The sequence below is a fragment of the Natator depressus genome, chromosome 1 (assembly GCF_965152275.1).
Source record: "Natator depressus isolate rNatDep1 chromosome 1, rNatDep2.hap1, whole genome shotgun sequence".
Taxonomy (NCBI): domain Eukaryota; kingdom Metazoa; phylum Chordata; order Testudines; family Cheloniidae; genus Natator; species Natator depressus.
In genome coordinates, this window is record NC_134234.1 from 94,843,369 (window position 1) to 94,863,589 (window position 20,221).

Consider the following 20,221-nt stretch of genomic DNA (forward strand, 5'->3'; position numbering starts at 1 on the left):
TTCTGTACAGTCCTTCTGTTCATTTTTTAACTTTATCCTCTCATCTGTTAGATGCTGCAGGGATTCTGTCTTAGCTAACATTTTGGATGTATTTTTTCTAAATACTCTAATGGCCCATTGATGTTAGTGGGAATTGGATTGGGCCCAAAATCAATGGGACTAATCATTTGCTTAAAGTTAGGCATGTCTGAGTACTTTGCTGAATCAGGTCTGAGTATCCTACATTTTATTCCTGCTGTTTCCTGCACAACTTTTGTGTTCTTTACTTGTATTCCTTTACGACTATTATGCTAATTATCTGTTTGTTAATTAACTAATCCATATATTTATTCCTTCAGTATATGTCATCAAGTTAGTATGTGTTCTAATTCTCTCTTTTGCAGCTAAAATCTGGGATTGATACTTCAGGGTTCTCTGACAGCATTTTCATTTTGTATCCCCTATTTCCCTAGGACTCTGTTGGTGAAATGTAGGATTTGAATGTCTTCATCATATGTTACTGCTATTGGGAATGTTGATAGTTTATTTTTATTATATGTTTTGTAAACTTTGTTGTTGTCCTTTTCTGGCAAAGAATGATATGCTGGCAATTTAGATATAGGTATAAACCAAACCCAAATCACCCTTTGTGCTACGGCTTTGTTGAGAGAGTCGGACAGGATGGGCATTGTATGCAGAATTAAAATGTAATAGCTGATTGGTGAGGTCATTGCACACCATCTCTGTGTTTGAAGAAAGTGAGAATTAAGTTGGCAGATGTCAGCAATTGTTCTAGGCTGTCTGGCAGGGACAAATACATAACACTATCACAGGCAGCTTGGACGTTTCTTCCACCATTGGTCCACCATTACCAACACAGAAGAAAAAATGTGTTCACAATATTATCAAAACTACACTTCCTCTTCTCCAAACTTCTCTCTCTCTCTCCATACACACACAGACAGAGTTTTTTTCAAAAGAAAGCAGAAGGTTACTTTCTAGACCTCAGAAACCTAAACTGATTCTTTCAAATCTCAAAGTTGAAATGCTAACCATCAAGCCATCAATTCACACCATAAAACCAGCAGGCTGGATGTTGTCCAGAAATCTATAAGGTGTATTCTTTCACATACCTAATGGTTTTTTGTTCAGGAAATGTTTCATGTGCTCCTTCTTAGTCTACATTTTGAAATCCCAAGCTTCATCTTTTCACTTCCTATCCTGTCCCATTCTAACCTGTATGCAGGTGGAAAGGGACAGGATAGGAAGTGAAAAGATGAGGCTTGGGATTTCAAAATGTAGACTGTTCCTTTTGTGTAGTAAACAAACTGCGGATTGCATCTTTACTGTATTATTGTGAGTTAACTTTCAAAGGAGCAGCTGATTTCTCCTCTCCAAATCTAAAAAGTACTATAGAGTTCTGCTGTTGTCTGGTTGCATGCAAATTTAATGACAAAAACATACACAATGCAAAAAAAAAAAACTTTTATATTTCAACAAATGTATCAAAATCTGTACCAATTCTCCAATATGTGATAGAAAAAAATGAAATAGAAATAGAAAGAAAAAATACCATAGTAGATTACTTGAAGAGAAATGGGATTACTAGCAGTTCACGACAACACTATGCAAATTTAGGTAAATTGTTTGTGTTCGGTATTAGAGCTGGTTGAAAAACAGAATGTTCATCCACAGGGAATTCTGATATTTCAACATTTGTTTTCATCCTTAATTGAGAGGAAAAGATGAAATATCAAACATTTTCACGGACCAAAAAATTCAAAAAAAAAATGATTCAGAAAAGTCGAAACAAAAATATTCAACATTTTTGACCAAAACAAGCCATTTTGACACAAAATATCACAACACAATGCCAATTCACACTGAAATGCTTTCTTTCTACATGTCAATCTAAAACAAAAAAAAATTGTTTGGAAAGGTCAATTTGATTGTAAATGACATTAGAATGTTAAAATATCAATTCAAAATGAAACTTTTTTTAAAATGTCATAAGAAAAATCATAAAATGTTGGTGAAATTGACTTTTGCAATGGAAGTATCTGTTTCAGTGCAGCCATATTTTCCAGTGAAAAAAATGTTGGAAAATTTTTGACCAGCTCAGTTTGGCATGATGAATTACCTGGGGCCGTACCTATCAAAGTTGTCTTTATAACTGTACCCTGTATGCCAGAAAAATCCTCACTTATTTTAACCCTATCCTATAGCACAGTGTACACTCAGAGTATTATGGAGATAAACAGTAAGACTCCAATTCAGCAAAACACTTAAGCAAGTATTTAAGTGTATGAATAATTCCATCCTGGTTCAGCAAAGCATCTTGCTTAAGTGCTTTCCCTGAATAAGGACCGGATTGCTCATGTGCTAAAAGTTAGACATATGTTTAAGTGCTTTGCTGAATGGAAGCCTAATAAGTTAAGAATGACCACGGTCTGCTCTTGTGTGGATAATTCTGGCCTTCAGTTTCAAAGCAGCAACAGAAAATCTTATAGTGAAACCTCCACATGAATCTTTTTTTAAAAAAAAAAAGTTGAACGTCTGTGTTAGAGTTGCCAACTTTATAATTTTTAAAAACCAGACGCTCTAACAGGAGTGCTGGAACCCCCACCCCCCCAGGCCTTGCCTCTTCCCCCAAGGCCCCTGCCCTACTCCACCTCTTCCCACTGAGGCCCTGCCCCCCGGTTCACTCCTCTTCCCCCATCCTTCCATAGCTTGCAGTTCTTCCCCTCTCCTCCCCTCTCAGCCCTTGGTCAAGAGGGACTTGCCTGCAGAGCCAGCACCAGGAGCTGCAGCTGCCCAGCGCAGGTAGGAGGTGGCCCTAGCTGAGTAAGGGCTGGCACAGGTGATGATCCGGTGCCTCCTCACCTACCCTGCCCACAGTAACCGGACTTCGGGTGTTCACTGTGAGGTCCCCTTTACTACCAGACTTTCTGATAGAAAACCAGGCACCTGGCCACCCTAGTTTGTGTGAAGGCTGGTGAAGTTAAAATCAAGCTTTCTTCATCTATAGATTCAGCAGCATCCCTAGTGCTGTCCTTCAGTATGTGCAGTAAAAACAGCACTGCTTATATTCTACTGATTTTTTTTCAAATATTTTTCTTTTTATTCAGACTTTGTAATTAACTCAAACTGGTGCTTCTGAAAACTGCCAGACTGACATCCCTGAGACATCTTTATCCAATGAACAAGAACATTGGCAGAACATACTCCTCATGATTGCCCAGTCAGTGTACCTCAGCTCTGATTTGCGGAGACCATCTTTTAGGGAGATGAGAGGCTAATTAAGTTATAAGGCCATTGAGCCCTTGACCTCTCTTCTGAGAGTGCCAACAAGGTTACCAATTAGTGCCAATTGTGTTTGGGCGAACAGGTAGGTTTGTGGATACCTGACAGGATTTAACTTAATTTGAAACCAACTGCAGCTGCATCCAACCACAAAAGATTTTTTTTCTTGTTTCGCTTTCTGGAGGGATAACAACCCAAACATCATTCAGATGTTAGCCCATTTCAATGACTACCAAAATGAGCTAGACTCAAAATGTGGCCTAGATCAGTGATTCTGAAAGCCGGTCCGCTGCTGGTTCAGGGAAAGCCCCTGGCGGGCCGGGCCAGTTTGTTTACCTGCCGCGTCTGCAGGTTCGGCCGATTGCGGCTCCCAGTGGCCGCAGTTCACTGCTCCAGGCCAATGGGGGCTGCGGGAAGCGGCGCGGGCCAAGGGACATGCTGGCCACCCTTCCCGCAGCCCCCATTGGCCTGGAGCGGCGAACTGCGGCCAGTGGGAGTCACAATTGGCCAAACCTGCGGATGCAGCAGATAAACAAACCAGTCCGACCCGCAAGGGGCTTTCCCTGAACAAGCGGCGGACCGGCTTTGAGAACCACTGACCTAGATGAAAAAGGCCCTGTACATTACTGCAAATTCCTTGAACAGACCTTAGTAATGATGTCTGTCAAAGTTTTGATTTAGGGCTGGTAGTTAATTCATTATTACCAGGATATCAATGCTAAATTACAAACCTATGAATGGGATATTGCACTTGTAAACTATCACTCTTCCTTTTTAAAGGAAGGTTTGATGTAATCTAAAATGCTTCTTTCAGGTCTTTCAAGGATGTGGCCAGCCTAAACCAGCACCTGCTTTAAGATCTTCTCGCTCTGTTCCCGAGAACTTCAATACCCGCTTTAGGCCATACAATCCTGAGGAGAGACCAACCACAGCTGCTGGCACAAGTTTGGATAGACTGGTAAGTAATAACATTTGCTGTCTTCTCTCATTAGGCTAGCAGAGATGGAGGGGAATTTTGCTTTGACAATATTCCTTCACCATAGATGTTTAATATTTTCATAATTACTGTATGTAATTATCATATACGCTGTGCAACTTTGTAGTAAACAAATGACTTTTTACATTGAAAGCAGTAAGGAAATTACATCCCTTTGGAGACCAGTATGACTCAGATTTGATATACTGGAAAGATTAGAAGGTGATAAACTCTTTTCTCCTGGTCATGAATTAGATAAACGATTCAAGCAAAATACTTACCAATATATATTTCCTTTGAAAAAAAATTGTCTACATCAGCTCTCCATTTAAGTATTGAATTAAGGATTCAGCAGCCAGTTCTTCAATATATGCAAATCTAATGTGCATTTCTCATTCATTAGGTCCAGTGCTTCATTTAATATGGCTGTTTGTAAAGTTATAATTGGCTTTTTTTTTTTTTTTTTTACAACACACTCTTAAAAAATAGGCTTTTGATCAGTTAGCATGTAAGTGATCACTAATCTTGCCTTATTCGTTCAGTAATTTTAAAAACAATCATCTTAATATAAGGTTATTTTACTTACTTCAAGTCAGTGGATTCATATCTCAGACAACAATATTCCTGCTATTTGTACACCGATGAAGTGGATGTAAAGATGCGTAATTATTAATGTTGTCAATATTACTTTGCTGTTATGGTGTAAAGTTAATGGATAAAAGCATTAAGGATATAAAGCATCTAAACCAAAGCTGTTTGCATTATGTAAACACCTTGACTTCTTCCATACTTTTTACTTAATATCATAAAACTAGAATTGTAAGCTTAAATTGATTTGAGCTAGTTCCTGATATACAAGTGAGTTTCAATATTTAAGGAGAAATTTATATGCTTCTAATTCAAAACAAGATCCAGGTCTCTATTTTATACAATCATTTTGGATCAGCGTTCAGGTCACACTTGCCGTCAGTATCCTACCCAAGACAGGGAAGCTAATGATCCAACCAGTGGACCAAATTTGGGTGATGAATCCTGGTCACAGGCCACTTGAGGCACGTTGTGCATATGCTAAGAAGAAGACTAGCTCCTCGTATCATTAAATTAGCACTCAAGGCTGCCAAGTCTTTCCCATAGTCTATATGTATAATATATTTTACCCCTTAATTTTAATTAAGTTAAAGAATACATATGATATTTCAATTCAATTCAGTACATGGGCTTGTCTTATAATTGCACTAACTTTAAGCAACGGTTTTGGTACCCAGTAGTTCTGGAAACAGTGTACCTTGTTTTCCCCCTAAAACAAAAAGGTAAAATCTGTTTGTCGCCTTGGTTTACCAACATGAAGGAAACATATCACAATGTAACACTTTAAACTAAGATTTAACCATAGGGAGAAATTCTGGCCCCAATTAGAGTGAATGGCAAAACTCTAATTGGCTTCAGTGGGGCAGGATTTTCCCCTTAAGGGTATGTCTGCACTGGAGTTGGAAGGTGTAATTCCCAGCTCAAGTAGACACACTCACACTAGCTCTGATCAAGTCCAAAAAGGGGAGTGCCCCAAGGGGCTAGCCACTGTGACTATACACCTAGGGTCTCTGACAGGTGCTCAGAACAACTAGCCCACTTGCTGCTACAGTGACACTCTGTTTTTAGCATGCTCACTTAACAAGAGCTAGTGTGGGTAGTCTGCTTGAGCTGGAAATTACACCTTCCAGCTCCAGTGCTGTCATTACTCAAAGTCTGCATTCGTAGGCTCCCATTCTTTACCCTGCTCCATGCAAGTGCAAGGCTCCTTCTGCATGGATGCACTGGGGCTAGAGCAAACTGAAAGCTCATTGAAGCCGGGGGGAGTTTGGAGTGCTCAAGGAATCAAATTACACGATATAAAGGGGCCAGCAGGAGGAGAGGGATTAAAAAGGAAAGTTGGTCGTCATAGTTCAGCTTGAACTACTACTATATAGTGGGAGCAGCTAAAGCATTGATACCACTTAAAAAGAGATCAGGCATTCCTCATACATATAATAAGAATACTGCTGAACCACTAATATCTTTTACAGGGTAAAACCATTTAAACTATAATACACAATAAATAAAATGGCAATGGAGCAGATTCATCTGTAGTTGGCCATCAATGGCTGTAACTAAGACAATCTGTCAATGTAGACAATGCTTTATACCCTGAGTAACCTCATTGACTTTCAATGGGGAATTTGGTCCCATTTGACTTGACCAGATTAGATTTCCCCAAGATTTTGAGAGGAGAGCAAGTTTATCATTGATATTCTCACTTAACGAACTGTTACAGCTAAATATCTACCTAATCTTCTTCCTAGTGACATATAAATTGGAAACTGTTATTGTCCTTGTAGCTATTAATATCTGTAGCAAATACAGATCTAAATAACAGTACTATCTCCTTTTGTGCCCAGTCCAGCACCCACTGAAGTGAGAGATGGCCACTGACTTCAGCTGGAGTTGGAACGGGATTCTCAGTGGATTGGGGTATCAGGTTTTGCTTCAGAACTATGATCCTTTATCCATGCTTTGAAAAGTTCATTACTAGTGTCTCAAACCAAGTAGTGTAAGTTTCCTAGAAAGATTTAAATGATATAATTTTTTTAAAATAGTATTACAAAAAGGCTGATGTTCTGAACAAAATTCTCATAATGTGTATGATGTTTTCCAGTCTGTATGTCACTCACTTTTGATTACTCAATTAATATAAATATACAACAAAGTAACTCACTGTTTTCATAGGCAGTGTACCATAAATCTAGCCTCCTTTGAATTTTTTTTGCAAGAAATGCCAAAAAAATTACAAAAAATTAATACCTCCCTGACTTTCATGGTAGCTTTTTCTTGTGTTTCACTTGACTATCTGTCTTTGAGATTTCATTCTTAAAATACTGTCAAATCACTGAACATTAAACCATCATAGCAAAGACCAAAGATGAAGCTGCATAGACTCTAAAAAGTGAAGTGACAGACAAAACTAGTATCACCAGAAGGATCAGTCTTTGACAGCATATTCTCTCAGAAGAAAACAAGTTATTCAAATTATTTCAGATGCATCTGTCATATACTACAATGTAATATATTTTAAGCCAGATTTGAGCACCCTAAATCTGGGGACAGATTTTTAAGACATATCAGTTCCCCTTTAGAAACCTAAATGAAGTGACCAAATTTTCCAAAGTACTTAGCACTCAGCAGCTCCCATTAAGTGGCCTAAATATGCAACTCTATAAATTTGGCCCATTATCATTAACTTAACCTGTTCTGATACATCCAGTAGTTTCATTAAAGCAGAGGCAGTTATTACTTAATGGCAGAACATAGACATTTTGGGAAGAGCGTTATATGTTATTAAATTCATAATAGCTGCATCCTAATGGCATTTGATAAATAATAAATCAAAGTAAGACATTTGAAAATGAAATATCAAATGAATGTGAAAATGAAATATCAAAAAGTAAAGTTGACATGTATTTAGCTTAAAACTGATCAAATATACTTATGATGTCAGACTTAACATGTATACTCAGCTTTCACTGCTGGGTCTACTTGGTTTCTTCTGAAATGTAGTATCTAAGAATTCTCATTTACAAGAGACTGCTTATAATGACACTTTATCTTCTCTGTGGTTAGCTGTTTGGTATAACCTGCTATGTTGTTTTTTTTCTGTTCCCTGAATCTGTTTTCCTCTTGCTTCCCAGAGGACTATCTGGAGGACAATGCAACATGGTGTAAGCGTTGGTATTCTTATTCTTCACTTTCATACCCATTTGTCTTTGTACAATATTGCCGGACAAACTACTACTTCTAGTTTCATCTCTACCATTTTTCTTTGTTTATCTGTAGACTAAATACAAGGCGTTTTAAATAGGCTTGTATTTTAAATAGGCTCGTATTTTAAATAGGCTCATTGAATTCTGAGTCGAGCTTAGAGTTTATAGTTCTTTTCCACACCATTCATCTGTTCCGAAGGTGGTTTCTGATCTCAATGAAGGAGTGTTATCTATCAGTGAGAGCAAAGGGGACAAGATGTCAGGACTCCTGGATTTCTAGTTCTGGATAGACCATAGTAGTCTTGTGTGCCCTTAGACAAGCCACTTAGCCTCTCTAGTCTATTTACCCATCTGTACAATGGGTTTAATAATTTTTACCTACTTCACAGAGGTGATCAATGTGAAGTACTTTGAGACCCTTGGATAAAAAGCAAAGGCTGTTCTCAGTGGAGGGCCCTTAGCCATCAGATTCAAGTTGCAACTCCAGCTGAGACTAAGTCTTACTACCTAAAGGGCACAATGCCAGACTCCTTTCTTTCAGCAAGACTTCTCTTAAGAACCTCCACATTGCAATGAGGCCCTGGCTGTAGGATGTAAGAAATAAACTCCACATATTTGATTCTTCTTGAGTAAACTGCTTTACATGCAGGGAGGCGGTGGGGGCTTAACTCTTCTTCCACAAAAGAGTGAGTGTACTATTAAATATACTGTACATAATGACACACCCATTCTATGGGGATGAGCATCTGAGAAATTGACCACAACATTATGGGTCTGATTTACATTCATGTACAGTATTGTCACTGCATAGACAAGTGCATGTCCATGCACCCAGACTGAAAAAGAGAGGCCCTTTCATGCTATTTGCCATTAGGATATGAGTGCATTGTGTCTTGCTTTGTAGGAGAACCTTCCTTTAGTCTGCACCTGCTTTCATTCACACAGCAAACAAAAACTATTTCAGTGAGCAAAAATCTTTCTTTTGGGAGTAGGGCTGGATGCATTTTAAGTGTATAGTGCTACATTCAGGCTTACTATTTTCAAGTTCTGCTATTTAAATTATAAGAATAAATAATACTAAAGAACCAAGAGCAACCTAAACACCATAAAAAAAAAAGAGAGAAATCTATTTTCAACTACTTCTTCCCAACTTTTCCAGAATTACATGAAGCAGAAAATATAATTCAAGCAATGAATCTGCTTTGCTTTTTAGCCAAAAAGAGCTAAAATTAAAAGGACAATTTACTTTGAACATGTTGATTTGAGCCTCTTAGTGAATCCTCTGGTGCGCTTGTGAAACATAGAGACCACAGTTTCAGTTTTGTTTGACTCCACTTAGTCCAAAGTCTGGGAATGTTAAATATATGCAGAGTTACAGCACAGTATGCCTGAGATAGGATGTGTACTCTGAACATTTTACTTCCCAAGAGTCCCTAGAAAATAATCCAGCAGAAATAAATCTTAAAGGGTTTAAAAATAAAATCTAGTATCTCAAACACTGCAGGACAGATATAATTTTTCCAGAACGTTTTGCATATATAGCTCGCGGGAATGGATAAGAGCACCAAGTACATAAAAGACATGATAACTCAGGAGGTACTAATCACAATTCTAAGCCAGAAGATACTGGGCTCCAATACTTGTAATAGTAGCCAGATGGCCTCCACGTGGAATATCCTTACACCACTAAAGTGCTATGCTTTTGGAGGTGCTGTTTCTGTATACTTGATGTTAACCAGCAGATGTGCACTCTGTGGATATAATCAAAGCTAAGATTTATTTCTCCTCCATAAACAGATTCCATTTACCACCCTGGAGTCTGTTTTGTTATTAGCTGTCTGTGTAAGGTGTGTATAATGAAAAAATATATATGGAAATATGTGATGGGGTCATTTGGTGTTAAAGTTAAGTTTTGTTTGTTTCTCCTAAAATAGATGCTTCTTTAGTGTCTGTTTTTCTGAAGTTTCCTTGTCATGGCAGTATCATAATAGGCTTAAGTCTGCGATCATTTTTCTCCCTCATATTTAATACCAATTTCAGGTGGCAAAGGCAGATGAATGATAGCAGTTGACAAAATCCTCCCAGGAGAGCGGCCAGCATTCCTTTTTAAGAAAAAAAATTGTAATATTATTCCATAGCCCCACTGAAGGATTCTGCATGATGCTAAATTTGATGCATTGCATTTCTAAAGCATGAGAGACAGTTACTAAGAAACTGCTTTATTACAGCCTCTGCCCCGGTCTATAGGTGAAACAAGTCTGCCTACTGCTCAGATCCTGTTTAGCATGAACAACATAAAACTGTCCTTCAACCATAATAACAAAGCAAGTTCTCCACTTTAATTAGTGCTCTAAGAGAAATGAGTAAGGCTGGGTTTGCTTGCAGTGTGTATTGTGGCTGAACAATCATGTGCTGACAAACTCCCTCAGTGAAAGCAGCTTTTGTTGGAACCTCTTCTACATATGAGCTTGCTAGGGATGGTTGAATTTCTTTTATCGGTTGGTGTAAAGACCCACTGTCAAGGTTCCTTCCCCACTCTGAACTCTAGGGTACAGATGTGGGGATCTGCATGAAAGACCCCCTAAGCTTATTTTTACCAGCTTAGGTTAAAAATTCCCCAAGGTACAAACTTTTACCTTTTGTCTTTGAACCTTTATGCTGCCACCACCAAAGTGTCTAACAAAAACAATAGTGCCCACTTGGAAACGTCTCTCTCCCCACCCCCAGATATCCCCCAAAACACTACACCCCCTTTCCTGGGGAAGGCTTGATAAAAATCCTCACCAATTTGCATAGGTGAACACAGACCCAAACCCTTGGATCTTAAGAACAATGAAAAAGCAATCAGGTTCTTAAAAGAAGAATTTTAATTAAAGAAAAAGTAAAAGAATCACGTCTGTAAAATCAGGATGGTAAATACCTTACAGGGTAATCAGATTCAAAACATAGAGACTCCCTCTAGGCAAAACCTTAAGTTACAAAAAGACACAAAAGCAGGAATATACATTCCATTCAGCACAACTTATTTTATCAGCCATTTAAACAAAACAGAATCTAACGCATATCTAACTAGATTGCTTACTAACTCTTTACAGGAGTTCTGACCTGCATTCCTGCTCTGGTCCCAGCAAAAGCATCACACAGACAGAGAGGACCCTTTGTTTTTCCCCCCCTCCAGCTTTGAAAGTATCTTGTCTCCTCATTGGTCATTTTGGTCAGGTGCCAGCGAGGTTGTCTTAGCTTCTTAACCCTTTACGGGTGAAAGGGTTTTTCCTCTGGCCAGGAGGGATTTAAAGGTGTTTACCCTTCCCTTTATATTTATGACACCCACTGAGAAGCATCATCTCATTTTCAGAAATATCTTGGGGATATAAACAATAAAATATAAGCAAGCTACAAAGAAGACAAGAAATATGAAACCTTGCCAGTTGCCAGCTGTGTTCACTCTTGGTTAGTAGACTTCTCCACACACAGCAGAATGTGATAATAGAACACTAGTCAGACTTCAGTTTCTTTCCATTTAGGTATAATATGGTTGATGAGCCAGAAATTCATATAAGGCTATATTTTGCTTCCAGCTGCACCATGTCAACCCAGAGTAACTCCATTTCAGACTTTGGAGTTACTCTGCACTTACCTGGTATAACTAAAGCAAACTTTAGCCTTTTATGCTTGTTTATGCATAGGCAATTTCTAATGGCACTTGTCACCATAGTATCCAAGTGCCTAAAATGATAGTTTATCTCCAACAAAATAGTCCTAGAAACCTAGATTAAAGTCCTATTCCTTGTCCCTTCTGTTTCAGCTCCTAATACATGAAGGGTAGGTATTTTTTTTCCAACATACAGCAAGAGTCTTTGCATGAATAAGCTAAACAGGAAAAACATCAATACTGCTCTTTCAGCACAGGGAAGGGTCAAATTTCATTCCATGTGTGTGTATTAATCTTTGCATGCATGAGGAAAGGTGAATTATTAATGTTCACATTAATGCTATAGAAACCTTGTGGCTACACCAAACACCCTGTAGACCTTAGCACTTTTACACTTGGTTAAGGAAATGAATATGGTTTAAAAGCTGATAGTATTGCTGGTGTCCCCACTATACAGTTTTTAAACCATGCTACTTTCCATGCTCCTAAGTAATATAAAACATAGTTGTGACTGTCATGGTACATGAGTTGCCTGAAAACTTTTGCACTAAAATGGTTCCTGGGTGGTTACTGACAAACTGCAAGTGATATTACCAAGGCCTTTTCTTCATAGTCAAAAATCGGACCAGTGATTTACCATCTTGTCCCAGTTTCAGGATTAATTGCATTTTCGACCGCTCCTGGTCTTCATTAAAGGTATCCACTTAAGGTTTAAGACTCCCTGCAATCACTTCTCTTGGATGGAGAACCGCATCTCTCTCTCACCCTCCAGACTCTGCACTCCACTGTGATTTCCCCAGAAGGTCTGACTGTGGTCCAGCACATATGTTATCCTCTCTCTAGTGGCTACGACAGTATACACCAGTTACCAATAAGCCTTCACATAGGAAAATACATTTATTCTTAGGTTAAAAACATTACAGAAAAAACATACCAGAAACAATAACTATTTCCGGTATAGAGAAAAAAGAAAAGGAGTACTTGTGGCACCTTAGAGACTAACCAGTTTATTTGAGCATGAGCTTTCGTGAGATACAGCTCACTTCATCGGATGCATAGCATATCGTGGAAACTGCAGAAGACATTATATACACACAGAGATCATGAAACAAAACTTCCTCCCACCCCACTGTCCTGCTGCTAAAGCTTACCAGTGGTCACCCATCAGTTTTATGGGATCCTGGTAAGTCCAGGCCTTCTGTAAGTGTCAAGGTCCTCAATGGGACAGAAGGTCTTATCTGTTCCCTGAATCAAAAGAAGGCCCCATCTCCTTTTAAACTCAGCCTTTTTATACGAAAAGCCTTTCTCTGTTGGTCTCAGAAAACCCAGTTTGAACCAGTAGATGCAAGTCTCCTCAGGTGTGGTACCTCTCTGGAAATGCTGACAATCTGATTCACCTTAATCACCTTCCACTTTTTTTGGTTCCTGGAGGAGCTATGGTAATGTTCCCCCGCCCCCAGGGTTGCATGCTGTCCCTGGCCTAAAGTGATACATAAACCATTCATAAACCTAATATATTATGGTCCCCCAAGATATTGAATGCAGTTGCAATATCTGTCACTCTCTTGTTGAAACATACCAGAAAATTACATACTGGTGAATGACAAGGGCCCATTTTTGCCAGCATTGATGCATCCTGCGTGAAATCAAGTACAAGTTAGCTGAGTACAAGCTTGGTTGAAAATAGTGAAATTAAAGTTTTGGTGATCTCTGACCTTACAGCAGACAGAGATGCTACACTTGCAAAAACAAAATATGAGTTAAACCACGCTCTTGCGGTTAGTTCTCTGAAGCCATTTTCAGCGGTTTCACTTTTACTAGACCACGGCAAACAGATGTATTGTGTAGATCATAATAGAAATGTGCTGCACTGGACTCCGCTTCTAACAGACAGAGTTATAACAGGAAGTCAGTTACAGCAGGCAAAAACTGGTTTCCCAAGCCAAACATATTGCGTTCAATACCTTTTTATTTGGCTGTAATGGGCGGAAATTGGTACTTTATGGACTTCTATGGCTATTACTAGTGCCTAGAGGGGAGGTAAAATACAGGAACTAAAAAGATTTACCTTCATACAAATACTGTCCCCTTTGTGAACTTTCCTTTGTCGAACAAATACTGGGGAAGATAAATGTTTTACGTGTTTAAAGATAACCTGTGTTTCCTTCCTGACTCCTCCTCCTCTTCCCCAACCATATCAATGGAAGCCAACAAAATGGACCTGTCACATTCAAAAGCAAAAAATGAAAATTAAGAAGTTCTTTAAAAGTGAATGTTCCTTTTTTACAACAGGAATTCAAAATAAATGTATAGAACCAAATTCATACCCAGGTTAGCCTTTGACTTCAGTGGAATTTGATGATGAGTTTGCGCAGTCATTTTTACTCACTTCCACCTGTGGCATCATCCCAGATGTGGTGTTTTCTCCTGTGATGGATGTATCAGAAAAAGAAATGATACATAAAGAGCCTGAACATGTTGCCACTGAAAGAAATGGGAGTTTTGCCATTTGATGTAAATGGGAGCAGGACTGAGTCTTTGATGTATAATGAGCTTTTAACAAACCCTGGAATCCATCAGATTCATTTTAAAGCTCTGGTAATTTTGCTTTTCCCATAACATTCTTGGACACTCTTAAGTGCAGTCAGTAAACCTCCCGTATAAACACTGTAAAGGAAACCAGATGAAAATGAACTAGCTGAGGTGAAAGTTTTATATTTATGAAGAAAAGTCCAAACGAAAAAATCTCCAGTATACATAATTGTATTACTTTAGTGCATGCTGCCATCATTTAACTAACAGGCCTCTACCTGAAAAGTGATTTCTTCTTGAACCAAAAAGATGAATGACCTTAAATGGATATTCTTAGTCTGCTAGGGTCTGTGCAGCAAATGTAATTCCAGGTGCTGGTGTGATGAATATTTTTAAATAACAAGACATGGAGAGTCAGATTTCTTTGTTGCCATTAGAAGAAGCAGCTCATACAGAATAAAAGAGTGTTTCAGATAAAATAAATGAACCTGGAAGAAGTTTTCCTCTCTGTGACCTCAATATGAAGTTTACAGGAAAGAAAACAAAATAAGTTTATAATCATAATAATAATATGCAAGTAAACAGCCTCTCACTTCCTTCTTTCAGGTATTACAGTGATGGATGTGACAAAAACTGAATAGATTGTTTAAATTTCTACTGTGCATATTATTATTATGTATTATTTGTACTGCTGCAGCATCTAGGGATCCCAGACACAAATCATGGCCCCGATTGTGCTAAGCTCTGTACAAAAACGGAACAAAAATATGGCCCCGACCTGAAGAGCTTAATAAGATTCCCATTTTGGGTGTTCCTTTCCCTCAGCCCAGCAGATATAGTACTCCTTTCCAGCATTCGTGCTCTCCAGGCAGTTTTGTAATCATTCCATTGCTCTCCATTAATAGAGTGGGGAGGAACGAACAATTTAAATGATTATTTATGTAACCTATGATTCCATTTTATCAGGGCTTTGAAAATCTGAGCTACTGATCCCTGTTTGGTTTGGGAGGAGGAGGAGATAAGGAAATTGATGAAGGGTTGGCTGTGTCATTTAGACACAGACTTGCTTGGGGAGCTGCATAGCCATAAGGGGAGCAATGGGAAATATTCTGCCTCGGGGATGTAGAATTCTTCCTGGAGCTCTCGAGTGTGCAAACTCTGGGCTCACTTTTATACCTCATTGTGGGGTGCACATTACTGGTGTGAAAGGAGGAGAGTGGAGCCATGGCCCTCTCTGCTCTTCCCCCCGTGCCCTTGAGGCAATGTGCCTTCTCAGATGAATAGAAAGGGGGTGACCCTTTTTGGTCAGTTCTTCCTGGCCCTCAAACAAGGAGCATAAAAGTTGCAAAGTTTCCTTCCTCCCACACCACTCAGTGCTCACCTATGCAAAGGCCTTTGTTACCAGATGAAGATTGATAAAGTAACCTACTCTCCCTGTTGGCCCAGTTCTGCGACCCTTACTCATCATGAGTAATACCTTACTGGGCAAATAGTCCCCTCTACAGTGTGAGTGAGGCTAGCAGATCTGGCCCTTTAAACATCTCTTCTTCCATTTGCAGCCTCCTTAAAGTTAGATCAGCTCTTAGCCTTCCTTAACTCAGCACCAGGAGACAGGTCTGCACTGTGTGTTTCTCAGTCTAATCCTTGTATGGTCATTTCCCACTATTATGGGTGATGAATAACACGGTTACAATGTATAAGCTTTTCTTCAGCTCTAATTGCACTTCTGATTTTAATTTTACCTGATTTTTAGATTTTATTCCACTTGTGGTCAGTTAGCTGGACTGTTTTCTAAGGTAGAAAGTGAGGCTCATGATATAGCCGGGAGTAATGACTAACTTCCTACAAAGAGTTAAAGAGTTTTGGGTATTCTACTCATTTCTGAGTTGTAGTAAGTTAGATTGTCTTTAGACAAGGAAAACTTACACCAGTGTCACTAGATCAATGAACCCCTAATGAAGGCACATTGCACAGGTGTGAGTTACCATGGTAACTTACTAGGGTAAGTTAATCAAACTTTGCCTGTTATCAGAAACTAGCTGGAGCAGAAAATCCCAACAGTGAACTTGAAACAGCTCTTTAAAAACAGAGTCAAGTTCAACTGGCAGTAAATACTGAAAGGGTGTTAGAGACAAAGGTGGGTGAAGTAATGGCTTTTATTGGGCTTCTGTTAATGAGAGAGACAAGCTTTTGAGCTACACAGAGCTCTTCTTCAGGTCTGAGAAAGGTACTAAGGGCATGGCTACACTGGAAACTTCAAAGTGCTGTCACCGGAACACTCCCACAGCGAGTGCGAGTGTGTAATCCCCCTCCACGAGGGGATTCGCTCCGAGTGCTGCGAGCGTGGCTCCCAGCACTCAGAGCCTGTCTACACTAGCACTTTAAAGCACTCAGACTTGCTGTGCTCAGGGGGGTGATTTTTCACACCCCCTGAGCCAGAAAGTTACAGCACTATTAAATATAAGTGTAGACAAGCCCTAAGAGTGTCACAACCAAATACAAGGTTTGAACAGGTTGTTTAGCATAAGCAGTTAGCTCATATTCTAAGGGACCATTCAAGGTGAAGTGGTCTTCAGCCCCATTCTGTGTGCCAGCTGCTTACTCTAAACTATCTGGTGAATCTTGTACTTAGCTGTGACACTCTTATGCCATGTCTATACTTACAAGCTTACAGCAGCACATCTGTACCGATACAGCTGTGCTGCTGTAAGATCACTCATGTAGCTGGGTTGTGCTGATGGGAGAGAGCTCCCCCCTCGACATAATAAAACCAGCTCAATGAACGGCAGTAGCTTTGTCAACAGGAGAGTGTCTCCTGCCGATATAGCACTGTGCGTATCAGCGCTTATGCCGGTAAATCTTATGTTGTTGCTGGGGGTGTTTTTTCACACCCCCGAGAAGCAAGTTTTGCTGACATAAGTGCTAATGTAAACATGGCCTTAGTACCTTTCCCAGACCTGAAGAAGAACACTGTGTAGCTCAAAAGCTTGTCTCTCTCACCAACAGAAGTGGGTCCAATAAAAGATATTAACTCACCCATTTTGTCTCTCTAATATCCTGGGGCCAACACGTCCCCAACAACACTACATACTGAAAGAGTGTGTCAGTCATAAATCAGAGCCTAGTATATTGGAATAAATTAACTGGAGAGGAAGGTGGGTAGATAAGGCAGAGAGAGGAAAGGTTTTTTTTTTATTACCACCATTTAAATGTCTTTCTGATTTAGACAATATGTTTGTTAAAATGACGTTCTGATATTCCCTATTGTGCGCTCTGCTCCTTATATGACTTCCATATCATGTTTGCTTCGGCAAAGCAATTTTTCTGCTCCACTCAATCATATAGGGTCAACCTAGTCTGAGAAAATCAAATTGTCTTATCTTCCTTTCATACACCATCATTTAGAATCACCAACCATTCCCTCTCAGGGTCCTGCACTCGTTTTCTGTTACAATAGCTGTTTGTTGTTGGTTGACAATTTGTGAAGGAGAAAGGACACAACGTGATTGTCAATCAGTGAATCTGACACTGACAATGAACTCATTTCATGGAATTCAAGTCACACCAAGAAATGTATACGGAGCCAAAGTCTGGCTTTTCCACTGAAGGAACTCTGGAGCGTGAAGCAGAGCAGTAGTGCTCACTTGAAGTGGTCTGAGCTGTTCTGCCTGCACAGGGTAGATGCAGGCCAGAGGTTCAAGGTGTCCAGGAGATAGTGGCTCTTACTGCTACATCAGGAATGAACAATATGCTTACACGCAGGTTTGTAAGGAGACAGGACACGCTCCCTGTTTTGCAGACCGCACCGCAGTTGGCACAGGGAAGCACACGAGGCCATGCCAGCCAGCCCCTTTCCCCTCCCAACATTCAGAGGAGTGCTAGCAACGACATTCTGCCTTTCTCTGTATCGATACACAGGGGAAGGGGAGAGGTTCTCTCACCCACCATGCTCACACAGAATTAACCAGCATATAGTCCACAGTGTGTGGGCTGTATAAAATAGTTTAAATAAAATTAACTCTGGTCTTCACCAGGGGGAAAAAATGCTGAACAGCTCCATAAATGATCCACTTACATTCAAGGACAGAGAACTACAATAAATGTCCACAGTGAGCTTTTTCCAGTGTTGCTGTAGCCGTGTTGGTTCCAGGATATTACAAAGACCAGGTGGGTGAGGCAATATCTTTTATTGGATCAACTTCTGTTGGTGAGAGGGACAAGCTTTTGGGCTTGCACAAAGTTCTTCGTCAGATCTGGGAAAGTTCTTCAGTGTTACATGGAACAGGTGGAACAGATTGTTAAGAATAAGGAATTAACACATGATGCAAGAGACTATTCAAGGCGAAGTGGCCCATTAATGCCTCTGCAGTCATAGGCTAACGGATGATTAGTGCATTTCTTACATTACCCAGGGTACAATCTGGACTGTAGAACAGCTGAGTCCCCTCAATTCTCCAATCTGAGGTGCCTTTTACACTGCTCTGCTGTGAGAGCTACCACTCCTGGTCTGCTCTCACACAGCCTCCAGCTATACTGTATGAGTGTGATAGGCAGCCGCTCTTAAATTACACTGCAGAGCAATACCAGCAAACTCCCAGACTAGCTCCCAGAATTGTGTCTTGTACTGCCCAGCTCCCTCCTGCTGGACAATACAAGCCCATGGAAAATCCATCATTTTTATTAATAGAAAATAATATGCACAAATCCTGTTATCCCAAATGGAGTTTCCCAAACACTTCACTCCAAAGACATTGGTTTAGATAAAACAATAAAGCAAGTGTATTTACTACAGAAAGATAGTAGTGATTTTCAGTGATTATAAGTAATGAGGCATAAAAGTCGGAATTGGTTACAAGAAAATAAAAGTAAAATATCTAATACCTAAGTGAACAAGCTAAATGAATTCAAAGAAAAAGTCTCTCACCATATACCATAGGAGAAGCGGGAACAGCGCGCTCAGGAGAGGAGGAGGCGGAGGTGAGCTGGGGTGGAGAGGCGGGGAGCTTGGCTGCCGGTGGGTGCAGAGCACCCACCAATTGTTCCCTGTGGGTCCTTCAGCCCTGGAGCACCCAGGGAGTCGGCACCTATGCTTGGAAGGAAGTGTAAGTAACACACTGAATTGACTTTCTAGTACATGATCCAGAATGCTGGAGGCCATCAATGGGATAGCTTGAGAGAAATCAAAGCGTGTTAGAGGACAGGAAACCAAAATGTCTGGGGAAATAAAAGAAGGCTGAGCAAACCAGTTACGATAAAATAAAAACTGACAGAAGCGGTCATCCAAAACTTAAATTAAACACAAACATTCTTGAGGTTTGAAAACTGTTAATCTAACTTCTATTTCTTTCTGTTGTTTTTCATTTGTATGATAGCACCTTTAGGGTCTCAACTATGATCAGCACCCCACTGTGCTAAACACTCTACAAACACATAGTAATAGATAGCTCTGTGATGGGGTTTTCACACCACACAAGGCAAAGCAGGTTAAATGAGGTTAATTAACCTCATAGGCTGCACCTGCGGGAGAGCCAGGCATTGACAGACTGATTGATGATGGAACTTTACTGAGAAGGAACAGGTGGGGGTGGTGTAAAACCAGGAAGCTGGAAGCAGAAAAGGTCTGAAGGGGAAGTAGCCTGCAGTCAGTATGTGGGAGAAAGGAGGTGTGTTTGAGGTGATGGAGTTAAGTAGTCTGCAGTTATTCCCTGGAAGGAGGAAGTTTGGGCTGGTAAACCTAGAGAGCGGGAACCCAGAAGATGTAGGAAGGAGTCCAGGGAAAGAGCAAAAAGGTCGGGGAGAAAGCAGACCATTGTTGCTAGACATAGGGTCCCTGGAGTAGAGGGTGTGCCTACATTCCCCAACCAGCTACTGGGGAAGTGGCCCAGACTGGGCAGTGGAATAGTAGACTGCCTGGGACAGTTGTGGACTTTGTTACCTCAGGAGGGGAGGACTATAGTGACCTGGCCAGAGGGCCAAGCCACAGAGAAA

The 20,221-nt window shown here is 40.1% G+C and overlaps 1 protein-coding gene across 3 annotated transcripts in view; it reads left to right on the forward strand.

The window, feature by feature from the left end:
• Positions 1-20,221, forward strand: part of GPC6 (glypican 6) — a 1,139,050-nt gene that overhangs the window by 1,054,631 nt on the left and 64,198 nt on the right. For 2 of the 3 annotated variants that reach the window (XM_074962546.1, XM_074962564.1), the window contains one exon: positions 4,097-4,240. In XM_074962546.1, coding sequence (XP_074818647.1) covers positions 4,097-4,240 — 144 coding nt within the window. Of the gene's footprint in view, positions 1-4,096; positions 4,241-7,977; positions 8,008-20,221 lie in introns of all 3 variants that reach the window. The other variant, XM_074962556.1, reaches the window with a different exon arrangement.